The 27,863-nt window shown below is 43.2% G+C and overlaps 1 protein-coding gene across 1 annotated transcript; it reads left to right on the top strand.

Moving 5' to 3' along the window:
- The first annotated feature begins 240 nt into the window (after positions 1-240).
- LOC139424569 (calcium/calmodulin-dependent protein kinase type IV-like) lies at positions 241-27,863 on the top strand. Its single transcript, XM_071176583.1, has 11 exons — positions 241-1,152; positions 2,657-2,735; positions 2,828-2,890; positions 4,178-4,260; positions 4,829-4,901; positions 17,294-17,384; positions 18,813-18,887; positions 21,993-22,068; positions 22,341-22,467; positions 26,051-26,203; positions 26,979-27,863. The coding sequence occupies exons 1-11, from the start codon at positions 1,046-1,048 to the stop codon at positions 27,492-27,494; spliced, it is 1,443 nt and encodes a 480-aa protein (XP_071032684.1). The 5' UTR covers positions 241-1,045; the 3' UTR covers positions 27,495-27,863.

Genomic DNA, 27,863 nt, shown 5'->3' with positions numbered 1-27,863 from the left:
GGATACCCGATACAATTCCATATGTGGACCGGGGCTTTGATTGACTGTTTGACTTCCAATTGCAGCGCAGATTGTGGTTTCTGTGAATGCAACGGATTGGAAGAAATCTGTGGAGGGCGTAGAGCATATTTCCCCTCAATGACTGTATGATGGTCCTCCTACCCCCCCCCCCCCCCAACACCGAATACACCAGCTTCACAGCCACCACCTACCCACCCCAAACCAAGGATGAAAGGAGGAACACACTGTATAGCGAGATAAATGCAGACCATTGGATGGGCGTTCATATAGAGACCAATAGTGAAGCGTGCATCAGCCGCGAGACAAAATCTATATTTGCGAATATTATCAAACAACATACACATAGACCTATTGACGGATCATGATTATTGACGCAGCTTAATTAAAGTATTCTATATCGGACCATGGACTGTTCTTTGTCACAGACCTCGGGACTATTGAGGTGCTTCGATGCATGATATAGTAGTGTTTTCATGAGTACACTGTTGTGGATGGGATTGTGCTGCAAAAAATTCAAAGCGTAGGCTATATGTTTATGGATTCGGGTATTCACACCGCGAGGCCCCATGGAACCTGCGACAAATGTGGTTATGGTGCAGTAAACTTCGAGTAAAGGATGGTTATGAATGCGCGAATTAAATAGTGTCGGTACATTGAAATAATAGAACAATAATGGATGATTTTTGTTACGTGATATATTGCATAGTGACTAAGCTTGCGCTGTAATGCGAAGCTTACATGGGTTTTGATATCGGCGCTGACAATATATTTCTGTGTGTCAACGTAAACATTTGGATTATCTTTGGCTGAACATAACAGTGAGAGTTGTTAACCAAAGACTGGTTAGCTTTACATGGCTTGTCGTTATTTGGCGCGGGGGAATTCATTAAACATAATGCCTTCTCTTCGTTTTGCTAATCTGAACATTACGTTTTAATCTTAAAAAGAGGAAAAGTAGTGTGTGTGCGTTTGGGCTTTGCGCTCCTCAGGAATCCTGTGATTTGTGTGATTGGCCAACATCAACATGCCCACCTCACGCTCGGGCGCCATCCCGGTGGAATACTGGGTGGATGGATCGCGCAGAGATGTCTCCATGGAAGAGTTCTACACCATGGGTCCTGAACTGGGAAGGTAGAGTACTGAACTGTTCCTTTATTGACACCAATTTGTAAACACCACCAGCATCATCACCATCATAACTAACATTAGGCTATAACTAGCAATGCAAAATGGCTTTCTAAGATACAAATAATATTATTATACAGATCATACACATAATGTTAGCTAGTGAGCCAGCCAGCTAACATTAGCTTGCTAGCTAACAGTACACTTTAACTTGAAATGAAAACACTTTCTGACAAAATTAGAAATATATAATATCTGAAAATGTAGCTAGCTAGACTCTTTTACCCCTATACATGGATGAACGCCTCTCCCTCTCTGTCACAGATGCCATGGTTGCTCTTAGTTTGAAGATGTAATCCGGAGACAGTGGTTTTATACAACTGCCTTCTGTGTGTTCTGTTTTCAACTCTCTCCACATATTTGCAATCAAATGCCAGAATTTTCTCCATCTCCTTAGCTCCCATTCTCTGCTTCCACTGGGCATTCCACTGACTTCAAAACACCGGTCAACTTCTTTCGTGACAAGAACACTGTTGATTGCTGTTGATCGCTGTTTAATGTCTGGTTCAGTGAAAATGTTTAAAAAAATCTAAATCAGAGATTTCCTCATTGTCTGATTTATTTTCAGAGTCAGAGAGAGTCAGCATGGCACGATCATCCTCCAGAAAGTGGAGAGCATTAGCAAAAATGTTGCAGTTCTTTGTGAGATCTTTCAAAAATCCGCTTAAAAATGGTTCTTTAACCTTTCTCCTCCCCTTCTTCTAAACTGAATGAAGTGGATTTAACATATTTAGCATATATAAAGGATCATATAAAGGATCATAGTTTTCACCGCCATTCATCTGGTCAGTCTATGTCATGGAAAGAGCAGGTGTCCTTAATGTTTTGTACACTCAGTGTACATTTGGCCAGGGAATTATCTCTAGATTTCCAAGTAGATTTCAAAGCAACAGACAACACAAGACAGCCCAGTCACAAATCACCAGATTACTCATGGTTTGAGCTCATACTTAGAGCTACCCTCTGCTCACTCATGTAGTGGTGTCATGGCTCTGAATAGCTTTTTTTTTCATGTTTCCCTCTACAATGACTTTTATATCCCTCTTTGCCATAAGAATGTGGATGGACATCTAATGGTTCACCATTGACACTCTACATCGGCCACATGTTACATGGAGTTGTCGTTGTAATGCTTTAGATGGAAGTCAGCTTATGAAATGCTTAGAAACGTTATTACATAGTTTGTTTACCGTTGAATTAAGTAAGTACATGTAACGATCTGTTGTTCTTGATTTACTCTATGTATGACTAAAAGTGCTTATAATAAAATGATTTATACATATATGTATTTACTTATGTTTATATGAGCAAATTACATAATACTTACAAACAATTAAATAATGATTCATAAGCAGTTCATGAGCAGAGCTAAAATGCTGAATCATTGCACTATGGAGAGACAACCATTTGATCATAGTTGTTTATGTTGATTGATTGTTCATTTTCCCAGGGGGGCTACGTCAGTGGTGTTTCGCACTGAGGAGAAGCAGACACAGAAGCCCTATGCTGCAAAGGTCCTGAAGAAGACTGTGAGTCCTTCTTTCGGCCATTTTGAAAAGCTGAGTTAGACTATGTATAATATCATATTAATGCACTCTCATTCTCATTCATTCCATTTCAGATTGACAAGAAAATAGTGCGGACTGAAATTGGAGTTCTGCTGCGACTTTCCCACCCAAATATTGTAAGCTTTTACAGTTAAAAAAACCCCCGTTATTTTTAGAAATATATTTTTTAATATCTGAGACACCACTTTAAAAAATGTTTTAAAACCCTTTTCTAAGCCTAACCATGATTTACATGAACAATAGTGGTGACTTGTTGTTGGACACTAGTAACTAGAATGTTTTGATATACACTGCTGAGTATGCAGACCATGGACGAACTGGGCAATTTCAGCTTCCAGGAATTGTGTACAGATCCTTGCTACATGGGCCGTGGATTATCATGCTGAAACATGAGGTGATGACGGTGGATGAATAGCACAACAATGGGCCTCAGGATCTTTTCATGGTATCTCTGTGCATTCAAATTGCCATCGATAAAATGCAATTATGTTTGTTGTCCGTAGCTTATGCGTGACCATGCCATAACCCCACCGCCAACATGGAGCACTCTGTTCACTATGTTGACATCAGCAAACCACTTCCCCACATACATGCTGTCTGCCATCTGCCAGGTACAGTTGAAACTGGGATTCATCTGTGAAGAGCACACTTCTCCAGTGTGCTAGTGGCTTTAAAGGTGAGCATTTGCCCACTGAAGTCAATTACAACGCCAAACTTCATTCAGGTCAAGACCCTGGTGAGGACGACAAGCCCGCAGATGAGCTCCCCTAAGATGGTTGGTGGAGAATTTCTTCAGTTGTGCAAACCCACAGTTTCATCAGCTGTTCGGGTGGCTGGTCTGACAATCTCAGAGGCAATGAAGCCAGATGTAGGAGATCCTGTGCTGGCGTGGTTACACATGGTCTGCGGTTATGAGCACGATTGGACGTACTGCCAAATGATCTAAAACGACATTGGAGGCGGCTTATGGTAGAGAAATTAACATGAAATTCGCTGGCAACTGCTCTGGTGGACCTTCCTGCAATCAGCATACTAATTGCACACTCCCTCAAAACTTGAGACATCTGTGGCATTGTGTTGTGTGACAAAACTACACATTTCAGAGTGGCCTTTTATTGCCCCCAGTACAAGGTGCACCTGTGTAATGATCATGCTGTTTAATCAGCTTCTTGATATGCCACACCTGTCAAGTGGATGGATTTGAGAGAAACAAGCTTTTTGTGAGTATGGAACATTTCTGAGATTTTTTAAATTTCAGCTCAAACATCGGACCAACACTTTATATGTTGCGTTTATATTTTTGTTAATTGTATATTGTTTTGCATTAATATTGTTGATATGTTGGCTTGTGTTTTTCCAACATTTAGTGTTTTTCTTCCTCATCTTCCTCTCATCTTCCTCAGATCCGCCTGAAGGAGATTTTTGAGACCGAGACAGACATCGCCCTCATCTTGGAGCTGGTGACCGGAGGCGAACTCTTTGACAGGTGATTACGCCCAAAATATACCACCCCTATGACCCTGTCTAATCCTCAAATCCTTGCTGAAATTGGTTTCAATTCGGCGGGGCCAGAGGTGGAACCAGTGGCCTCATGCGATCCCCCCGTTCCATTTCTCTGCTTTGTCATTAGCAGACATGTATGACACTGGCTTTATTAAGATACAGAGTATAAAAGGATTAGAAAATGAAATGTGTAATGGCCCTCACCAGCACTGTTACCAAGGAAACGATTAGAAGACTGGTTGGAGCACAGGCCCCACCCAATCTGTAAAACTCATTATGACTATTGCGCAATATCATAGACTCTTTCTCTACTGTTCTGTTTTATTTTGATATAATAGCACTGTAAATAAATGAAAAAACTCTTTAATCTCTTTATCCTCCTATCACCTTATAGGTTTAGCAAAGTTTGACAGTAACAACTGGCTACAATTCTCTCTTCATGTTTTCTGACTTTCACAGAGTTAAGAATTTAATAATCTCTCAAAGTGGGGCATTTGAACTCCGTGTAACATTTTGACTCCCTGTCCGTTTGTCTCTTTCTGCTCTTTCAGGATTGTGGAGAGAGGGTATTACAGCGAGAGAGATGCTGCCCACGTCATCAAGCAGATTCTGGAGGCAGTGGCGGTAAGAGATGTGATTGAATGGCCACTGATGAGCTGTTGAGTAGGACTGTGCCTTATGAAATCAAATGCCTTGGAATTTAGAATGACTTCTTAGATGCACATCACGCCTCTATGCAGAGAGGAGAGAGACGCTGCTGCTGCTGCTGCGTATCTTGTCTTTCAGTTTGATTGCATCATTTGGATTCAATGGAAGACAGGTCAACATCGAGCTGAGGGAGACTTTTCAGTAATGATGTTTTGACAAAGCTTGTTCAATCGAGACAGGTCTCTTATCCTTAGGAAAATTATAAGAAAATACACATACTTTAAGGCTTAAAGTTACATTTGTTTCAAGTTTGCTCTTATCCATGACCTACTGTGTCCAGCCACTGCACTGAATTATGAGACTAAACTGTATACTTACTTTGAGTCATAATCACATTTCATCTTTAAAATGTCAATATGTTCAGATTGTTATTTTCGGGGGGGGGGGGGGCAGTATGTGCAACTGCAATCACTGCCCTTAACTTGCAGCCGGCATTGAGTGGTGTTTCAGGCTGAATAGTATCATCTACTATCAAAAATAGTAGGTGTTAATTTAGCCAGTGGAAAATGCCACTAAACAAATGTTTTGGGGTGTAGGACTTGGCAATGGCATCAATGAATATCAACCAGAGGAATAGTGTTAGAGCCTGTATTGTTATCCCATTATACATGCAGCTACAGTAGAGGCTTGGCTGCACACACACACACCCACTATGTTTCTCTGGGTGGTAGATATGGGTCAGATGTGTCATCAGTCTCAGTTTGAGGAATGGCAGATAGGTGTGCGTGTGTGTGTGTGTGTGAGAGAGTGTAAGTGTGTTTGAGTGACTCTACGCACGTGCGTGTATCCGTGCGCATGTGTGTTTTGTGCGCCGCAAGTGTGAAATAATCCTCTCAGAGAGCCATCAGCCCCCCCCCCCACACACACTCTTAATCTACTGACTAAGAGAGGCAGCAGGGATGTGGGCTGCCTGTTATGTAACAGTGAGTATGTGCCTGTCTGACAACCAGGCCGCTGCCGTCCGGCCCATTAGAACACTGCTTTTGGTTTCTAAAGCATTCTTAACACCGGTGGCTGTGTGGTGGGAAACATGCGCTTTTAATCTGGAGTAAGGGTTCATCATTTGTTTATTGAGGCGTGTGTGTGTGTCTGTGTGTGTGTGTGTCTGTGTGTGTGTGTGTGCATTGAGGCGTGTGTGTGTGTCTGTGTGTCTGTGTGTGTCTGTGTGTCTGTGTGTGTGTGTGTGTGTGCATTGAGGCGTGTGTGTGTGTCTGTGTCCGTGTGTGTCTGTGTGTGTGTGTGTGTGTGTGTGTGTGTGTGTGTGTGTGTGTGTGTGTGTGTGCATTGAGGCATGTGTGTGTGTGTGTGTGTGCGTGCATTGAGGCGTGTGTGTGTGTGTGTGTTTGTGTGAGAGAGTGACAGAGAGAAGGGGCAATGCAGAGTTCAAGTTTTTTTGTTTTGTTTAATTGTGGGTGATTTTCCCCTCACTCCTTCATCTCATAGTTAATCACCTCAGGGCTATTTTTACCGTCATGTTGAGTGTATATGCACTGCATGTTCCCTATACACAGGTAACTACCAAAATATAGGAAACACTTGAGTAAATGAGGGTGTGTTTCCTGAGTTAATTAAACAATTAACATCCCATCATGCTTAGGGTCATATATAAAAATGGGCAGTTATTTATGATTATTTTGGTTACCATGGCTAGAAGAATTGTGAATTTGAATCTCAAATTGTGAATCTCAGTGAATTTGAAAGAGGGTTCTCAAAGGAGCATAGGAGGTTTAAAAGGTGTCTCTGTGTGTCTCAGTTACCAGATCTCAACCCAATTGAACACTTAGGGGAGATTCTGGAGCGCCGCCCGAGACAGCGTTTTCCACCACCATCAACAAAACACCAAATGATGTCATTTCCATTTAGCCTCTGTTTGTAGGCCATTCCATAGGGATATACAGTGCATTCGGAAAGTATTCAGAACCCTTCACCTTTTCCACATTTTGTTTCGTTACGGCCTTTAATCCTAAAATCTACACACAATACCCCATAGTGACAAAGCAAGATTGTCTTGGCTGTGTGCTTAGGGTGGTTGTCCTGTTGGAAGGTGAACCTCCACCCCAGTCTGAGGTCCTGAGTGCTCTGGAGCAGGTTTTTGCTCTGTAGGGATATACAGTAGAACCAGTAGGTTGTAACTTGTGACTCATATACACCTGTGCAGGAGCATTTTTAATGACAGCAAGCCGATATAGATGTCTAGCACTGACATTGTTTTACAAAATCACCTATAAATCCATTATGATTTCATACGTCTTTTTCTGTAGATGAAATAGGCCTATTTAATCAAGCCTCCATGAGTCCATAACATTTTCCCTTAAATCTAAAATAAATGTGTCCAGAAATCTTTCAACATGATTCAAGCTTTAGTTTGTGTGTAACGAATCCCCATAGAGATCAAAGTGTTCTGTACTGTTTCTAGCAGGCTGGTCCTGATGCTCACTGTTTTTTTGTCATCTCGTTAAAAAACAACATCTGTCCAGAGCCCAGGCACACAAACTTAATTAACACAGCTCGACACCGCTATGAGTCATGGGTGTACTTTGGACCCTCCCCATCCAGCCAAGCTAGCGTTCTGCAGCGCAGAGCCAGCGCTAATGGCAGCTGATTTTCTGATTTATGACCTTTCCCCCAGGCAGACAGAGCCGGAGCATCTCAGGAGAGATGGGTTCAAAAGGTTCTGAGCGGGGACCCATCAATAGACAGTCTGGCAGGGGAGTGAATCAAGTTTTCCATTAGAACAAATAGCAGTCAGGCCAGGCACTTAGTGCCGATGCTAACTAACTAATGGCAGACCCAGGGCGTAACCACAGGCTTTCTCCCCGAGACGTCGCTGGCTAATTTCCCAGAATGAGTCCCGGCGTTCGCAGCCGGGAAGGGAAGTGTGCGGTAATGACGAGTGAGTGTTGTAAGCTGCCCCAGTCCAAGTCACCCTGGAAACCAGGCAAATATTTTGACTAGGTCATTAGAAGTCTCCTCATACGGCCTTTCTGGGTGGCTGATGAGGCCCACTGTATAGATGTACCTATACTAGAGAGGTCCTGACCTTAGCACAGTCATGATGATGACTGTTCAAATGACAGACCTTATGAAGACCCAGTGGAAGAAAAAATACTAAATTGTCATACTTGAGTACATAAGATACCTTAATAGAAAATAACTCAATTAAAAGTGAAAGTCACCCAGTAAAATACTACTTGAGTCAAGAAAAATCAAGATCAAGAAAGAGGAGGATAAAGGAGCAAGGGTTGCGTGAGTATTAGGCGTGAGTATTAGGTGTGAGTGGTAGGTGTGAGTGGTAGGCGTGAGTATTAGGCGTGAGTATTAGACGTGAGTATTAGGCGTGAGTGGTAGGCGTGAGTATTAGGCATGAGTATTAGGCGTGAGTATTAGGCGTGAGTACTAGGTGTGAGTATTAGGTGCGAGTATTAGGCGTGAGTACTAGGTGTGAGTACTAGGTGTGAGTATTAGGTGCGAGTATTAGGCGTGACTATTAGGTGTGAGTATTAGGCGTGAGTATTAGGTGTGCCAAACAGTTGCTGTTATATTACAATATTATAATTTTGTCTGACTATTTGGAACAGTGTAAACAACACTAAATAAATAAGTGTACCAGAGATTCTGTTCTAACTAAAGAAATCTAAATATAAACCAGACTAAAAACAGGTGCATGCATTTGTGAATTGTGGTTTATTTATTGTTTAGACTAATTATTCAAAGCTCCGTTGGTTATTTAATTTTAAAATGAAAATGGTTGGTTGCAGTTCAAAGCATGAATGTATTGTATGTTGTGTGATGGCATGAACAAATGAATGATTGATTGACAGATACCGTAGCAAATACAGTATATTGAAATATAGGCCTCAGTAAGATATGGTATTAAGACTAAACAGGATGGGCTCTTAGGCTCTTAGATCAATGGTGGTTATACAAGGCTGCTATACTAACCCTACTAATGATAATGACATTATTTATTATTATAATGATGATCATAATAACAATAAGAAGGAGATCAAGAAAAAGGAGGGTACAGGAGCGAAAGCTGTGTGTATTTTGTGTGACAAACAAGATTGAAATATAATTTTTTGCCTGTTTGGAACAGTGTAAAAAAACACTAAGTCAATTATAAGTATAAGTAAACCGTCTGTTCTAACGCCCCACAAATTGTAAAGCCTTTATCTGTGAAATTGCTTAATCCAACATTTTGCCTTTGCATGAGGCTTGGTGCTCAACAGAAGCAAGATCTCAGATTTCTTAGGCAAAGACCTATTCGCACGGGACATGTATTACTACAAAACGTTGGTAATGTAATTATTACCCCAGAATGTCCGAACAGGATAATTTTTTTTCAGGATAATTTTTTTCCAAACTGCCCCCTCCCTGTATTTCTTTTAAATAAACTGCCAGTTATGAAGGAAGCCTTGAGGTTTTTCTTCTAAGCGTGAAGGAATTTCAACAAGTACAGGTGATAACAGGGCCACACTGATAACTCCAGCTTGGTTCCCCAATTTCTGAACCATACCAATCCATCTTTGGTATAGTGTCGCCATAATATTTGATTTGAGGAAGTGTTATCATAATCATTAGGATATTTTAGCGATCTGCAGTAGATGTCCTAAATGCCAAGGGGGTGGCCAGGGGGTGGCGAAGGGGTGGCGAGGGGGTGGTCAAGGGGGTGGCCAAGGGGGTGGCCAGGGAGGTGGCCAGGGGGGTGGCCAAGGAGGTGGCCATGGGGTGGCCAAGGGGGTGGCCAGGGGGTGGCCAAGGAGGTGGCCAGGGGGTGGCGAAGGGGTGGCGAGGGGGTGGTCAAGGGGGTGGCCAAGGGGGTGGCCAGGGGGTGGCCAAGGGGGTGGCCAAGGAGAGGGCCAAGGAGGTGGCCAGGGGGTGGCCAAGGAGGTGGCCAAGGGGGTGGCCAAGGGGATGGTCAAGGGGGTGGCCAAGGAGGTGGCCAGGGGGTGGCCAAGGGGGTGGCCAAGGGGTGGCCAAGGAGGTTGCCAGGGGGTGGCCAAGGGGGTGGCGAGGGGGTGGCAAAGGGGGTGGCCAAGGGGTGGCCAAGGGGGTGGTCAGGGGGTGGCCAAGGAGGTGGCCAAGGAGGTGGCCAGGGGGTGGCCAAGGAGGTGGCCAAGGAGGTGGCCAAGGAGGTGGCCAGGGGGTGACCAGGGGGTAGCCAAGGATGTGGCCAAGGAGGTGGCCAGGGAGGTGGCCAGGGGGGTGGCCAAGGAGGTGGCCAGGGGGTGGCCAAGGAGGTGGCCAGGGGGTGGCCAAGGGGTGGCCAGGGGGTGGCCAAGGAGGTGGCCAGGGGGTGGCCAAGGAGGTGGCCAGGGGGTGGCCAAGGGGGTGGCCAGGGGGTGGCCAAGGAGGTGGCCAGGGGGTGGCCAAGGAGGTGGCCAAGGGGGTGGCCAGGGGGTGGACAGGGGGTGGCCAGGGGGTGGCCAAGGAGGTGGCCAGGGGGTGGCCAAGGGGGTGGCCAGGGGGTGGCCAAGGGGGTGGCCAAGGGGGTGGCCAGGGGGTGGACAGGGGGTGGCCAAGGAGGTGGCCAGGGGGTGGCCAGGGGGTGGCCAAGGAGGTGGCCAAGGAGGTGGCCAAGGAGGTGGCCAAGGAGGTGGCCAGGGGGTGGCCAAGGAGGTGGCCAAGGGGGTGGCCAAGGCTACTTCAGGGGTGAATCCTATGATTGATAATCAGAGGTAGAAGTGATAATTCACTTAACCCAGAGTTCTTCTATGTGGCAGATGGTGTGGTCCAAAAGGGTTACTTCACTAGAATTCTTTAACATACTATGAATAGTCAGTGTCTCTACCTCGGAACTGCAGCTCAATTCACTCACACACTCACTCACACTCTCTCACTCTCTCTCTCTCTCTCTCACACACACACACACACAGGATAAATTTGGGTCACTCTTTTTTCATGAAAATATAATCTGGGTCTATAAGTGTTGAACATCCTAAATATTGTCAGGAAATAAACCTCAAGCACCAAGGAGATAAGATAGCATTTGTGTTACATAAATTGCGTAGTTTATGTACAAAAAAGTAAATTAGAAAAAAAACGCACCGCAATTTGACATACCAGGTATCAAGCAGAAATCAAGCATAAGTGCCCATCAATATTACAAAGTTACAGTATCATATTTATGCTCATATATATTATGTTAACTAATAGCAAAGATTTTGGGGGGAATTGGCCTAATCCAGACCAAATTAAATCTGAGTGACATGATGTTCTTTGGATTTATCATTTTAGAGTGTCAGTGTACTAGCTAGTACACAGTGCAGGTTTTAATCATGACCAGAGGGAGTGCCTAAGTGCCAAATGATCCTAGGTAGATTTAAAACAGCAAAGTTCTGCGGTTCTGGTGAGAACTGGCAAAATGTTTCACAAACTCATCCATGTTGAGGGAGCGTGCCCTCCTTGACTTAACCTGTCATCAACCATTGTTGTCCTAAGGAGGGTTTTAATCAGTTTAAAAGCTGAGAAAAAGCTTCTCTCACAAGAAGCACTGCTGACTGGTGTATCAACAGAAATCTAACAAAGTCGAAATAGCTCATGGAAGACCTCTTTATAAGGTTCTAGAAACACAACAAAGTCTAGGAGAGTAGATGGTCTGTCCCTTCCTCCTTTCTCTCTCCTATCAAGAAGCCGCTTGGTTTGATGAACCTCATGTTTGAGGTCCTCTAAATCTGACTCAGAGGTCTGAGCAAAGGTAAACAGGCTCCTCATTCAAGAATGTTGTCCTCTTTGGGTTGAGAGACTGGACCCCTTGCATTATCTCGCAATTTTTCTTTGAAAAATGCCTCTGCAGCTCCGCTGTGAGACTGTCAAGCACCTGATAAAAGATAGCTCTTTGGAAGCTCTCACCATCACTTTGGTCACTATTGTTCTGTCCTACAGTGCTCATCATCAATGAGTCGTGAAATCTTAAGCTTGTTTTAGGCTGTGTTTTACACACTGATTGAACACAGTGCTCTGCAATCTCTTCAACCTCTTTCCATAGTTCTCCAAAGTAACCCTCACTTCTGTAGTCCTGTAATGTGTCTGTAAGGGCACCTACTAGATCCACAGCCCTTGCTAGGTCAAGAGAGCTTGATTGGAGTATGTCAAAAATACATTTGGCATCACCAAGCACTTTACAAAAGGTAACCAAAAGCCCTATGAAATGTAAATCTATCTGAGAAAGAAGGCCCCTTGCCTCAACTGATCTATCACCACTATTTTCAAGTGTGATATCCTGTAGCACTCTCAGAACTGCAGGAAGCCTGTCCCTCAGATTACTGCATGCCATGTATCTGCAGGCCCACCTTACATCCATCCGTAAGTCTCTGTAGTTCCCTGGGCTGCTGCGGATACATCTCTTTCTGATTTCTGAACCACTTGAGATGAACGTATGAGCCAGATACAAAGTTATAAAGCTTATGCAGGAGAGAAAAAAAGTTAACTGCCTCAGGCACTGATTTTACAGCCTCGACAAGAACCAAATTCAAATAATGTGCATTACAGTGCACATAAAATGTTTTCAATACTTGTGAAGTCTGACCACACTGACTCTGACTAGCCTCAGGTAGGGAGCTGCTATGACCTGGTGGTGGTAGACTGGGTCCTTGTGAAGTCTGATCACACTGACTCTGACTAGCCTCTGGTAGGGAGCTGCTCTGACCTGGTGGTAGACTGGGTCCTTGTGAAGTCTGACCACACTGACTAGGCTCAGGTAGGGGAGCTGCTCTGACCTGGTGGTGGTAGACTGGGTCCTTGTGAAGTCTGACCACACTGACTCTGACTAGCCTCTGGTAGGGAGCTGCTCTGACCTGGTGGTAAACTGGGTCCTTGTGAAGTCTGACCACACTGACTCTGACTAGCCTCAGGTAGGGAGCTGCTCTGGGGTCCGGTGGTGATGCAAGGTCTGGGGTCTGTTTGTACCTGATCTGCCTGTTTGTGCTTCTTTAAAAATAAGTATATCTCTCCATTTCTTTTCATGTTTAATTGACCCTATGCAAAAATAAGATGTTTTCATCTAAGCATCTAATTACCCACATTTTAGTCCAATCTCAACCTTAATTACAAATCCCCATTATCATGACTGTGCCTTAGACTGGTAGTTGATTTTAAGTTACTAGTTAGATCATGGCTAGCTCTCCTCTGCAGTAAGTAACTTAGCTAGCTATAATTTCTTACACCTTTACGATAGCAAACAGGCTATCTGCAAATTGTGGTAATCATTTGGGTAATGTTAACAGATTGATAATAAAAAAAAAAAATTGAGTTCAAGTACGAAAATCTAACTGAGTTAATGGAATTAAATGGCTGAATGTTACTCAGCTGAACACTGACAGCTGTAGCCTACTAGTTACCCCACATTAGCTAAACATTTATATACTGTAACTTACGTCACTGCAATGTATATGTGTGTATTACTAGCACAGATGTAAACATAATGTTAAGCTAAATTGGGAACCGATCTCTCTTTTCTGATTAACTGTCTGTTAATGTAACCAAAGGACTAACGTTAACTTACACAGAGACTCAACTTCCGTAAAGTTGTTCAGGAAACCTAAACCTGATGCTAAACATGAAAACTTACTTCAAATATAATGCTTTTGCCAATCGCGAAAAGAGCTTGTGGAGCTGTGGAAATATTCTCTATTCTTGTTCTGTATGTTCCTCTTCTTCTTCTGTATCTCGCAACCAACGTCTCTTCCTCGTCCTTGATTTGAAAAATGCGCCACTGAACGTCAAAATAAATGCTTCATTCAACTAGAGGTGAAATGAGATGTCAATCAGCATCAAACTGCCAGTAGCGAATGAAACCCCGGACACCCCACTGTCTCCGCCCCTGCAAACGGTTAGGTCAGTTGTATGCTGCTTTGCAAGCTATTAACAGCAAGGATTACATGATGTAAGGGGTGCGTACTGGCGGCAGAGAAGTCAGACGCAGGAGAGCAAGAACTGTGTTTCCAAACGGCCCAGTTTGATAACAAAAACTCACCCGAAAACAGAACAATCAAATAATGGGTACCTAACCTGACACACACCAGGACAGACACGCACCAGCACTTACAACAAACAATCACCCACAAGGACATGAGGGGGAACAGAGGGTTAAATACACAACATGTAATTGATGGGATTGGAACCAGGTGTGATGGAAGACAAGACAAAACCAAAGGAAAATGAAAAGAGGATCAGCGATGGCTAGAAGGTCGGCGACCTCGACCGCCGAACGCCACCCGAACAAGGAGAGGGACCAACTTCGGTGGAAGTCGTGACACATTAAATAGACGCAATATTTTTTACTTACTAATTTGCCAATATTCAATTCATACGCACAAAACATATGTACAAAAGCATTCACTGTGAAAGTTGATACATGTAGGCCCTTCATATATAGGATTCACTGTGAAAGTTGATACATGTAGGCCCTTCATATATAGGATTCACTGTGAAAGTTGATACATGTAGGCCCTTCATATATAGGATTCACTGTGAAAGTTGATACATGTAGGCACTTCATATATAGGATTCACTGTGAAAGTTGATACATGTAGGCCCTTCATATATAGGATTTGCGCAGCACTTCGTTCAATTTATCCAATCAGTTATTGTTTTCTTGCTCAAACCGTGAGCAACACCTGTCAAACCAAGACAATTCTCACAAAACACAGGGATGTCGATTCACACGGGACTAGTATTATCAGAGGACCTTGGAGTTCACTAGGTTATTCTGGCTGGAATTGTTACTCTCCTGCCATGTGCAAATTGCCGCCATGGCAGATTCGGACTGGACTAAAATGACAGACGTGGTGTTTTGTGCTTGTGCTCATAATTACATTACCCGACCACCCCCAGTATACTAATCCCGTCTGAAGAAGGCTTTAGGCTGTTTCCTCGTCTCTGCTCCTGCTGCCTTCGCCACATTGTCATCAATCCCAATATGCTGGTTCAATTTGCTATTATGCACATAGGGAAAGTCGTCAATTCTACGGCACATTGAAGATTATGCTTCAGAACCACGGACAGCAACCATATCCAACGTGGGGGAAAGTGCATTTGTTCTAAAATAATATTTGATTTATTAGTGTTGCACCATTATTTTTACATAATATAACCACATACAATTCCAGTTTCACGTCTTAGAGGGATGGACTGTGCCATCCCTGTGGTCCCTGCAATGAATTAGTCCACTGAGACTGGCACGAATCTGACAGGTGACTTGTGCACCATGAAAAAAATATATATGTTGTGACTGCTCGACTAAAGAAATGTTGGTTGACCAACAGCCTATCGACCAAACAACTAAATGGGGTCATCCCTATTTTTTTTTATGGTACTTTTTACCCCTTTTTCTTCCCAATTGGTAGTGTGTGAATTGGACAATTTTTCAGTCAAAATGTAACAAGTACTTTAGAGTGTCAGGGAAAATGTATGGAGTAAAAATTACATTATTTTTCTAGGAATGTACTAAAAGTTGGCAAAAATATAAATTGTAAATAAAAAACTACTTAAGTAGTACTTTAAAGTATTTTTACTTAAGTACATTACAGCACTTTGAAGACCTGTCTGGTAGAAACAGCTGCTGCCAATAAACCACATGGGAGAATTGACTGTAATGTACAGAGATCTTTTTACTGTCCTAATGAGTGTTCTGTAACCATGTAATGAGGATATTAGGAGCCTGACCAGGCCAGTTCACTGCCATGCACTGTGGCCTAGCTAAGCCAGCTCCATCATGATCGAATTACTCCACCAAAAACCCAGAACATGCAAGGAAACAAACACAGACATATTAACAAACTTACATAAACTGTAAACTTGCCACAAATAAAAGAAGTTGTGGAAGTTGATCAGTGCAGTAATGGTGTATTGATAGGGGAAAACATAGGGGTTCAACAATCAACAGTCCAGAGAGCAACATTTAAATAACTGAACGTACCTGAACCTCTGGCTGATTCTTTGAATGGAAGAGGGCAAAAAAAAGTGAATAATAATACAATCTAGTTAATAATCAAACAGAAATCCAAAAGCACATTATCAGACCAAGACCGTACAGTATATTAACACATTCTATTCATAGTTCCATAATTACATTTTTTGTAGGAGCAATGTTTCCTTCAAATTTCACTCTACGCTTTCATGGTATAGTTAGAAAACGAGTCCAGTAGTCATAGTTGGAACTCTCTTGACTTTTGAGTGACAGGGAGGATGTTAAGAGCAGTCAAAGAGCCTCTGAGTGACTGCAGCAATGGGCCCCATCTGTTGAGTCAATTTTAGATCAGAGGCTGCTCATTTACAGTTTAAATTCAATTAAATGATGCCCTGATTGGTCTGAATCCCTCAGGTCCCACAGCAATTCTCTCCTCAAGCTACAATCTGTTTGACCTGCTCTCTGTTCTTCAAGTTTCAACGCCGAACATATCTGTCATCTAGTCCGCACACATGTTATCGTTGACATTGGTAGAAGTGTGCCTAGTTAAAAAGGGCCTGTCTTTCTTAGGGCATTTAGCTTTTTTTGTACTCAACTACAACTCCATATTTATAGGTGGCAGAACTCGTTGTGACAGGTCCTGGGTTTGGATGCCCTTGATTACTAGAACAATACATCGGATGACCTGGTTAACTGTAACTAGGGCTGCAGCAATACATTTTCATAGCACGTACAGCAAGGGTGTCCAAACTTATCTGAAAAGGAACAGTGTGGGAACAGGCTTTGCTCCGACCAATGTATTATTGTATCGATACTCATTCAGAGGTAAACCATGTTTTATCCTTGAGTATCAATCCAGTATTGAATTATAGTTCTGTCAGATGATTAGAAACTTATTGATTTTCATTCTGTAGAGGTTTGGCTCAGTTAAACAGTATCCCTGTCCCTGAGCTCTGCTGGCCTGTACTGTGGGGGAGGGCTAGAGAAGGTGGCCTCTTATGATCCCACATATTGTATTACATGACGGAAAAGGTTTACTTAGAAACTTAGCTGTCCCCATTTTGAAAAACTGACAACGAAATGCTAATGGTAAAAATAGATAATTTCTTCTAATTGTTGTTGTGTAATTTTAGAAGGTCTTTCCAAACTCCAGTACTGGTTGTGACAGGCCAACTTGTCCATATGAACTGATAAGGTCAAGTTTGTCAACAGTAAAACAAACAAGTAGCTGTCAACATGTCTCCCAGGGTGTGTTTTGAGGCATTTTGTTTGTTTACTGTGGCCGTAATTTTACATTTAAATTTGGATAATTTAACAGATGCTCTTGTCCAGGGTGACTTACAGTCAGTGCATTCAACTAATGTTGCAACTGTTTTGTTCTCTTTTGTTTTTGCCACAGTATTTACATGACAATGGTGTGGTGCACCGTGACCTGAAACCAGAAAACCTTCTGTACGCTGACCTCTCTTTGGACGCCCCGCTTAAGATTGGTAACTACATGTACCTGTAGGCTGTTACACAACTGACACCTTCCTAGATAAACTGACTGTCTCCTAGTTAGACTGACTGTCTCCTAGTTAATCTGACTGTCTCCTAGATAAACTGACTGTCTCCTAATTAAACTGACTCTCCCAGTTAAACTGACTGTCTCCCAGTTAAACTGACTGTCTCCTAGATAAACGGACTGTCTCATAATTAAACTGACTGTCTCCTAGATAAACTGACTGTCTCCCAGTTAAACTGACTGTCTCCCAGTTAAACTGACTGTCTCCCAGTTAAATTGACTGTCTCCTAGATAAATTGACTGTCTCCTAGTTAAACTGACTCTCTCCCAGTTAAACTGACTGTCTCCCAGATAAACGGACTGTCTCCTAGTTAAACTGAAGTTACATCTGTTGGGGACATTAGGTATACTCATTAAATAAAGCATATGAGGAACAATTCTTCTGGAGCTCTGTTTTTTTACGTTACTGATTATTTGGTCTAATTTCGCAGGGTGGCATCTTTCAAATTTCCGAAGTGGAGGGGTTACTTTGGCCTTCAGAGGATGGGGTGTTGACTTCGCCACTCACACTAGGCAAAAAATCAACGCTTCCCCCAAAACTAGACCTCGAATTTGATTCTGGGTTCCAAGATGAATTCATTAGTGATTCATTAGTGGCAGGAGTCGGGGATCTGGACTTTTGATATAATATGAGTTACTTTGTTTACTACTGTATTTCCTGTTATTGATGTCCATTCCATTATTCCTAAGTAATGGTTAGGCAACAACATGAACTGTCCCTCTGTATCATAAAGAACATGTAACATTATTGATACAACTATTAAAGATGATAAGGCCAATGCTCATCTCATCCTTTCAAATGTACACTGAGTGTACAAAACATTAAGATCTCTTTCCATGACATAGACTGGTGTCCATGACATAGACTGGTGTCCATGACATAGACTGGTGAATCCAGGTGAAAGCTATGATCCCTTATTGATGTCTCTTGTTAAATCCACTTCAACCACTGTAGATGAAGCGGAGGAGACAGGTTAAATAAGGATTTTTAAGCCTTGAGACATGGATTGTGTATGTGTGCCATTCAGAGGGTGAAAGGTAAAGACAGAAGATGTAAGGGTATTTGAATGGTGTATGCTAGTAGGTGACAGGCGCACCACTTTGAGTGTGTCATGAACTACAACGCTGTTGGGGTTTTCATGCTCAACAGTTTCCCATGTGTATCAAGAATGGTCCACCACCCAAAGGACATCTAGCCATGGTCCAGCATCCCTGTGGAACGCTTTCAACACCTTGTAGAGTCCACACCCTGATGAATTGAGGCTGTTCTGAGGCCAAAAGGGGAAGCAACTCAATATAAGGAAGGTCTTTCTAATGTTTTGACTAACACTAAACCATTATCTGATCTTCACAGCTGACTTCGGCCTCTCAAAGATAATAGATGAGCAAGTTACCATGAAGACGGTGTGTGGCACGCCTGGATACTGCGGTGAGTTATAAATGGACAGATATATCCCAATGTCAATACAATTGTAGGATCAGGGTGGCCTGGTGTGTTGAGTCACATTCCCACAGTGTTTATTGATTGGTGCTTCCCATTGAACCATAACAAAACAAATTGCAAGGTCACACTAATGAAAGGAAATAGAGACCACAGTGGAACTTTAAAAGGGGCAACCCGGGATTGGCTTGGAAATATTGACATACAGTGCCTTGCGAAAGTATTCGGCCCCCTTGAACTTTGCGACCTTTTGCCACATTTCAGGCTTCAAACATAAATATATAAAACTGTATTTTTTTGTGAAGAATCAACAACAAGTGGGACACAATCATGAAGTGGAACGACATTTATTGGATATTTCAAACTTTTTTAACAAATCAAAAACTGAAAAATTGGGCGTGCAAAATTATTCAGCCCCTTTACTTTCAGTGCAGCAAACTCTCTCCAGAAGTTCAGTGAGGATCTCTGAATGATCCAATGTTGACCTAAATGACTAATGATGATAAATACAATCCACCTGTGTGTAATCAAGTCTCCGTATAAATGCACCTGCACTGTGATAGTCTCAGAGGTCCGTTAAAAGCGCAGAGAGCATCATGAAGAACAAGGAACACACCAGGCAGGTCCGAGATACTGTTGTGAAGAAGTTTAAAGCCGGATTTGGATACAAAAAGATTTCCCAGGCTTTAAACATCCCAAGGAGCACTGTGCAAGCGATAATATTGAAATGGAAGGAGTATCAGACCCCTGCAAATCTACCAAGACCTGGCCGTCCCTCTAAACTTTCAGCTCATACAAGGAGAAGACTGATCAGAGATGCAGCCAAGAGGCCCATGATCACTCTGGATGAACTGCAGAGATCTACAGCTGAGGTGGGAGACTCTGTCCATAGGACAACAATCAGTCGTATATTGCACAAATCTGGCCTTTATGGAAGAGTGGCAAGAAGAAAGCCATTTCTTAAAGATATCCATAAAAAGTGTCTTAAAGTTTGCCACAAGCCACCTGGGAGACACACCAAACATGTGGAAGAAGGTGCTCTGGTCAGATGAAACCAAAATTGAACTTTTTGGCAACAATGCAAAACGTTATGTTTGGCGTAAAAGCAACACAGCTGAACACACCATCCCCACTGCCAAACATGGTGGTGGCAGCATCATGGTTTGGGCCTGCTTTTCTTCAGCAGGGACAGGGAAGATGGTTAAAATTGATGGGAAGATGGATGCAGCCAAATACAGGACCATTCTGGAAGAAAACCTGATGGAGTCTGCAAAAGACCTGAGACTGGGACAGAGATTTGTCTTCCAACAAGACAATGATCCAAAACATAAAGCAAAATCTACAATGGAATGGTTCAAAAATAAACATATCCAGGTGTTAGAATGGCCAAGTCAAAGTCCAGACCTGAATCCAATCGAGAATCTGTGGAAAGAACTGAAAACTGCTGTTCACAAATGCTCTCCATCCAACCTCACTGAGCTCGAGCTGTTTTGCAAGGAGGAATGGGAAAAAATTTCAGTCTCTCGATGTGCAAAACTGATAGAGACATACCCCAAGCGACTTACAGCTGTAATCGCAGCAAAAGGTGGCGCTACAAAGTATTAACTTAAGGGGGCTGAATAATTTTGCGCGCCCAATTTTTCAAAGTTTGAAATATCCAATAAATGTCGTCCCACTTCATGATTGTGTCCCACTTGTTGTTGATTCTTCACAAAAAAATACAGTTTTATATCTTTATGTTTGAAGCCTGAAATGTGGCAAAAGGTTGCAAAGTTCAAGGGGGCCGAATACTTTCGCAAGGCACTGTATATTATTATATAGACACATACATTGTGAGATTGATATCAGTCCAATGAATCGTCTTCAACCACAACAAAGCAAATTGTTAGGGCGCACTATAAAAAAAAGTAAATATATAAAATGTAATATGAGATGGATGAAACACAGAAAGTGAATGGGGTCACGGGGGAAGGAACAGCAGCCTCCAGGTGCGTATGTAGTCTGGAGGCTGCAGCACTACCGCTAGACCAGCCCCGGGATCAGGGCCTGAAAGGTTTAATGGAGGCTGCAGCACTACCACTAGACCAGCCCAGGGATCAGGGCCTGAAAGGTTTAATGGAGGCTGCAGCACTAGCACTAGACCAGCCCCGGGATCAGGGCTGAAATGTTTAATGGAGGCTGCAGCACTACCACTAGACCAGCCCCGGGATCAGGGCCTGAAAGGTTTAATGGAGGCTGCAGCACTACCACTAGACCAGCCCCGGGATCAGGGCCTGAAAGGTTTAATGGAGGCTGCAGCACTACCACTAGACCAGCCCCGGGATCAGGGCTTGAAAGGTTTAATGGAGGCTGCAGCACTACCACTAGACCAGCCCCGGGATCAGGGCTGAAAGGTTTAATGGAGGCTGCAGCACTTCCACTAGACCAGCCCCGGGATCAGGGCCTGAAAGGTTTAATGGAGGCTGCAGCACTACCACTAGACCAGCCCTGGGATCAGGGCTGAAAGGTTTAATGGAGGCTACAGCACTACCACTAGACCAGCCCCGGGATCAGGGCTGAAATGTTTAATGGAGGCTGCAGCACTACCACTAGACCAGCCCCGGGATCAGGGCTGAAATGTTTAATGGAGGCTGCAGCACTACCACTAGACCAGCCCCGGGATCAGGGCCTGAAAGGTTTAATGGAGGCTACAGCACTACCACTAGACCAGCCCCAGGATCAGGGCTGAAATGTTTAATGGAGGCTGCAGCACTACCACTAGACCAGCCCCAGGATCAGGGCTGAAAGGTTTAATGGAGGCTGCAGCACTACCACTAGACCAGCCCCGGGATCAGGGCTGAAAGGTTTAATGGAGGCTGCAGCACTACCACTAGACCAGCCCCGGGATCAGGGCCTGAAAGGTTTAATGGAGGCTACAGCACTACCACTAGACCAGCCCCAGGATCAGGGCTGAAAGGTTTAATGGAGGCTACAGAGTGCAGCTTTCAAGGAAATAACATTCATAGTTCATAGTGTGTATATCAGGATGAGCTGTCCTGTGTGGTAGCTGATAGCTCCCTCTCCATCCCTCCCTCCCCCTGTCTCGCCCTGCAGCTCCAGAGATCCTTAGAGGCAATGCCTATGGTCCTGAAGTGGACATGTGGTCTGTGGGAGTGATCCTGTACATCTTGTGAGTTAAAATAAACTACACTTTAAAATCTTGCCCAAGATCTGCGTGTACTCCGTGGGTAGCTGGCAATTTTATGACAAATTGAAGTTCTCTCATCACAGTATTGCAGCTAATGTAACCTTAGATATTCCACTTTTTCCTATGGATTCTGGATGTAATATGCAAGTCTATTAGAGGTCTCTTGTCTGAAACTGTCCCGTATCTGTCTTTAAATCAAATGAGAGTGGTGAAACAAATAAATAATTCAAGGGAAATGTTGCCTCTCCCCTCAGGTTGTGTGGGTTCGAACCATTCTTCGATCCGAGGGGAGACCAGTACATGTACAGCCGCATCCTCAACTGCGACTATGAGTTTGTCTCCCCCTGGTGGGACGAGGTCTCCCTCAACGCGAAGGACTTGGTGGGTTCCACCGTTTACTTAAAACAGAGGCTTTTATTATGAGAAACACTTATACTGTATTTGAAGGTCTGCTTATAAACATTATTGCTTTCTTTGACAATTATGTAAATGTATGTACAAAGGCTGTTTGGTATTGATTACAATGCCTTTTAATACTTGGGGCTCTTTTTTCGACTGGCGTTAAGGCTGCACTAGTGTCAAACGCACATTTTTTGGCAACTTTGACCTGTTATGCCTTGATCCCACAGACAGCGTCATTGCATTTTGGTACAGAAGTACATTAATTTCCAATGGAACGCTGCGTTAGCTTTGCAGCATTGCGTTGCAGTATGGTGCGTACGTTGGATTTATTGAATGTATGTGTAGAAGGCTTGACAGAAACGGTACAAGGTGAATGTTGAACTGTTGTTGCACACATATCCAGATGATGCTGCGTACCATTTTGCGCAGTGACGCTGTCGGTGTGATAGAGGCATTACAGCCAGATATTTGGGATTTCACCTGTCTTATATCAGCTCGCTCAGATGGGAGGGGTGGGAATATTTGAGGTGTGTCCTTACATGGGCGGCAGGTAGCCTCGAGGCTAGAGCGTTGGGCCAGTAACTGAACGGTCGTTGGTTGGAATACCGGAGTTTGCTATGCTCTTGAGCAAAGCACTTAACCCTAATTGCTCCAGGGTTGCTGTACAGTTGTGACCCCACTCACTGCGGTTGTCTCAGTGGGAGTTGGGATATGCAAGAAACACACTTGTATTTAACAGAAAAAATAAAAGCACCCCACAAATAATAAAAATGTGATCCAAAGTAGTAATTTCAGGCAGTGCATGTATCCTACACCTTCCATCCCACCGAGAGATGAGAACCTTGGTTAATACCGGTGAACTTAGTATTTACAAGTCATTTTCATGTAACAATTGCTTGTTTTTTGTTTCATATGTTCAAAATCCAAGCCCTCCATAGACTACCCATACCTAATAATGAAGGCTGGTTCAACAGCAATGCATGTCTTTTTTCTCCTGGTGATTTTATGATATCAATGCACTTTACATGCATTTAAACATTTCAAAATGTTTTTTGTTCAATTTTATTAAAAGCAAACTTATTAGAATGATTCACCATCCTGGTTTTATGGTGAGAACATGCGTGGCATGCAATTCAACTTCTGGAGAAATGTGAATGTGATCTGTAAAATGTTTCCAATATGACCCTTCAGTCTTGTTGTTTTAATAGTATATGGCGGCAGGGTAGCCTAGTGGTTAGAGCGTTGGACTAGTAACCGGAAGGTTGCAAGTTCAAACCCCCGAGCTGCCCCTGAACAGGCAGTTAACCCACTGTTCCTAGGCCGTCATTGAAAATAAGAATTTGTTCTTAACTGACTTGCCTAGTTAAATTTAAAAAAAAAAATATGCCCACAAGGAGAAATGATGGTGCCTGTAAATGTATTTAGACAGCCAATTTGAAGCAAGTTGTTTCTTTTTTTCCAAATTTGATTAGAATTATCGTCTCTCTTTTTTAGGCCTTATCAATATTTAATTTAATCTTGCTTATTGACAACGTTTGGCATGTCCATGCCCAGGCTAATGCAATTTACAGTTGGCTTAGCCCATATATCAGTGTGAACGCCATGTACAGTACCAGTAAAACGTTTTAGAACACCTACTCATTCAAGGGTTTTTCTTTATTTGTACTATTTTCTACATTGTAGAATAATACTGAAGACATAAAAACTATGAAATAACACATATGGGCTCATGTAGTAACCAAAAAAGTGTTTAAAAAATATAAAGTATATTTTGATTTGTTTAAGTAGCCACCCTTTGCCTTGATGACAGCTTTGCACACTTTTGGCATTCTCTCAATCAGCTTCACCGGAATGCTTTTCCAACAGTCTTGAAGGAGATCCTACATTGGCTGCTTTTCCTTCACTCTGCGGTCCAACTCATCCAAAACCATCTCATATTTAGCCATGGAGCATGTTCTGATTGGCCAGTGTCAAGCGTCAACTTATTTATTCATCAAAAACCAGCCCTTTCATATCCCCGCCAGCACTGCGCCCCTCATTCTTGGTTATGAAAATAGCAGAAATATTTCTCGAACCTATAGCTCTACCACCGGCTCTTAGATTTACCAGTGTGTTAGGTTTGTTAAAATAGAGCCCATGATATGTGTGGGTCGTTCTTTAATTGATGTGGCATTTCAGTCCCTTTGCAACCATGAAGAACACTTTAAAATGACATATCATACATTGTTTATATTGAACTGTTAATCAGAGGTAAAACATAATGCAAGTCCTTTATACTGCAAAACCTTATGTTTATGCATTGTTGAAAGTGTTCTTGGTAAGCAAATTTGCTTGTCCCAGTAGTGACGTGTAGATGTGTATTGACATGTTTTGGGGGATTTAGAGATATCTATTATTTTGAATGCTAGTATGAAAGATATTGTATAGATCAATAAAAACAAAGACGACTATTAAAACACCTATTTTTTGTTACTAGTATAGTGTGTTTTATGTCATTGTTGTTACCGCCTTGAAAATCACTGATTACAAAGATATACAAGGATCTTGAGCATCATCTCAAGTGGCAAACTGTTATTGGGGGAGGGGTCTATATTAAAGAAAATGATGTCATAAATGTGAGGATTCCATTGATCATGTGGTGTGTCTAAATCCAAAGCCTCACTTGGTGTCAATTTAAATAAAGAGAAATAACATTGTGAGCAAAATGATTAATCATATCACTTTAGTAAATGTTTTTGCTTGGGTTGATGACCTTAGATTTGAGAATTTTGAGCCTCCATTTCAGAAAATTATTTAAAAATGTTTAATTGGTGCTACCATCGTTGGTGTTGCCATCGTTGGTGTTGCCATCGTTGGTGTTACGACTCCTACTGGTTGGACAATGTTATCATAATGGTAAAAATGATTTAAAGTCATTAAGCTACCACTACAAAGACCCACAAGCTACCTCATTAGTTGATTTAGAATGGGAGGAAGTACCCAAATACATTTAAATAAAAACAATATATAGAAAAATGTAGTTTCCCAAATGCCATAGTAATTCAAGAATAACCCGTATATGACAAATATAAGATGTTATACAGTACTGTAAGATGTTAGGTTTGTAAAAGTTTGTAATTTTGAAAATTTTATTACCTTTATTTAACTAGGCAAGTCAGTTAAGAACAAATTCTTATTTTCAATGACGTCCTAGGAACAGTGGGTTAACTGCCTTGTTCAGGTGCAGAACGACAGATTTTTACCTTGTCAGCTCGGGGATTCAATCTTGCAACCTTCTGATTACTAGTCCAACGCTCTAACCACTAGGCAACCTGACACCTCCAATTAGTTTTGCTCCGGGCCGGATTCAATCAACTTTGCTTCAGCACATTTCATTTAATAAATGTTATTTCTTTACACAATTACCGTCTTTATCAGACCTGGGTCAAATACAGGTAAAATACTTTTAATATTCGAGTTGTGCAACATTTTATTTGGGGTTTGCACTTTTGGGACTATTCCATTGCTGCCACAAGGTCAACTAAGTCAAAAATAACCTTTCTCCCGTTGGCTGTCCCCTCAGGTCAGTAAGCTGATAGTGCAGGACCCCCACAAGAGGCTGACGGTGAAGGAGGCTCTGGAGCACCCCTGGGTACTGGGCAAGGCTGCCCGTTTCTCCCACATGGACACAACTCAGAGGAAGCTACAGGAGTTCAACGCCCGGCGCAAACTCAAGGTGAGCGAGGGGCTTGATGATAGCATCAAGTGCTATAATATTTTTGAATAATAAAAACTTGACCATTAATTTGAAAAATGTAGGGCTCGATTCAATCCGTATCACTGAAGTTCAGTGTTATAGGGTGGCAGGTAGCCTCGAGGTTAGAGCATTGGGCTAGAAACTGAAAGGTTGCAGGTTTGAATCCCGGAGTCGACAAGGTGACACTTCTGTCGCTGTACCCTTGAGCAAGGCACCTAACTCCAATTGCTCGAGGGCCACTGGACAATGGTGAGCCTGGCTGAGACCTGCCACTCTCTGTTGGTAACTCAGGGGGAGGTGGGATATGCAAGAAACACATTTCCATTACACGTGAGTAACAGGACAAATATAAGCACCCCCAAAATGAGTATTATAGCGAGATTGAAAGTACATTTCTGATTAAGTTGACTGAATGCAGTCTCTGCGAACGCGGGAACAATGCCTTTAAATTTCAATTGCGCTATAACTCTGAACATCAGCAACACGGATTGAATTGAGCCCTCACTCACGAGTAATGCACTTCTTACGACGATAGACATCAACAAACATTGCAGTTCAAATTATTGTATGCCGTCCTGATCCTCTTGGGAAATGTAAGCTTGTGGCCCAACCATTGTCTTGAATGGAATGCATGAACCTAATCACCACTATTGTTACATTGACATTCAGATTCTGGCTGAAGCACAGCTATATGCCTCGTCTCTGAGGCAGGCTTGGTGACTGACAGCGGTGTGCCATGTTTCTCTGACTGCAGGCTATCATGAAGGCTGTGGTGGCCACCAGCCGTATGCACGAGGGCTCCCGGCGGCGCACGGACAGCTGCGATATGCCCGGCTCTGACAAGACCACCTCCAGGCAGAGCAGCATGCAGCAGGACCCTCCCCAGGACTCCCTGGAGGGCCAGGCCTGCCAGGGAACGGACACTTCCCAGACCCAGGAGGACGACCAGTGCCCCCCGCCTCTCCCGCCACGCTGCCCCATACCCTCCACCACCAACCCTCCTCTACTGGCTGGGGGTCTCTTCCCCTCCCGTCCACCCACCAGGCCCCCGCTAAGGGGAGTTGATGGGCAGAGACAGATGTCGGTCATCCCCAAGACCGCAGTGGTACGGCCTAGGGTGCCCCAGAAGAGCTGCTCCTCGGTGGACTCCACCACCACCAAGCGGGAGCCGTCCTCCCCGGTCTTGACCACTCCCCCGAGCCCCAAAAGCCTTGGCAACAGATTTTCCATGGGGGTGGAGTCTGGCAGCAAAACGGCACAGTGTCAATGAGTGAGTGGCAGGTACCAAACAGTACGAGCTCCTCACCTACTGTTGTCCTAAAATGGCCGACGTCATTGTGAGAGTCAGGTGAGATGGTAGATGACAACATGGAGGAGGAAGGATGAGAGGGAGAATGGATGTCTAATCTAGTCATATCTGTATCTGTTTAGACCGGGGACAAACGACTACTATACTTCCCCTGATATTTATTGTTCCTCTCTGTGCGTAACGAGTTTGGATACTCATAACAAATTTGCAAATTAACTTCTAACTTTGGTCTAAACTTGGTTGCCAAGTTCCTTTAACCTCTTAATTGTCATTGCTTTTCAAGACAAGGCCTCTCTGAACAGGACAAGGCCTCCCTGAACAGCACAAGGC

Source organism: Oncorhynchus clarkii, chromosome 1 (genome assembly GCF_045791955.1).
Source record: "Oncorhynchus clarkii lewisi isolate Uvic-CL-2024 chromosome 1, UVic_Ocla_1.0, whole genome shotgun sequence".
NCBI classification, from domain to species: domain Eukaryota; kingdom Metazoa; phylum Chordata; class Actinopteri; order Salmoniformes; family Salmonidae; genus Oncorhynchus; species Oncorhynchus clarkii.
This window is presented reverse-complemented; position numbering and strand designations above follow the sequence as displayed.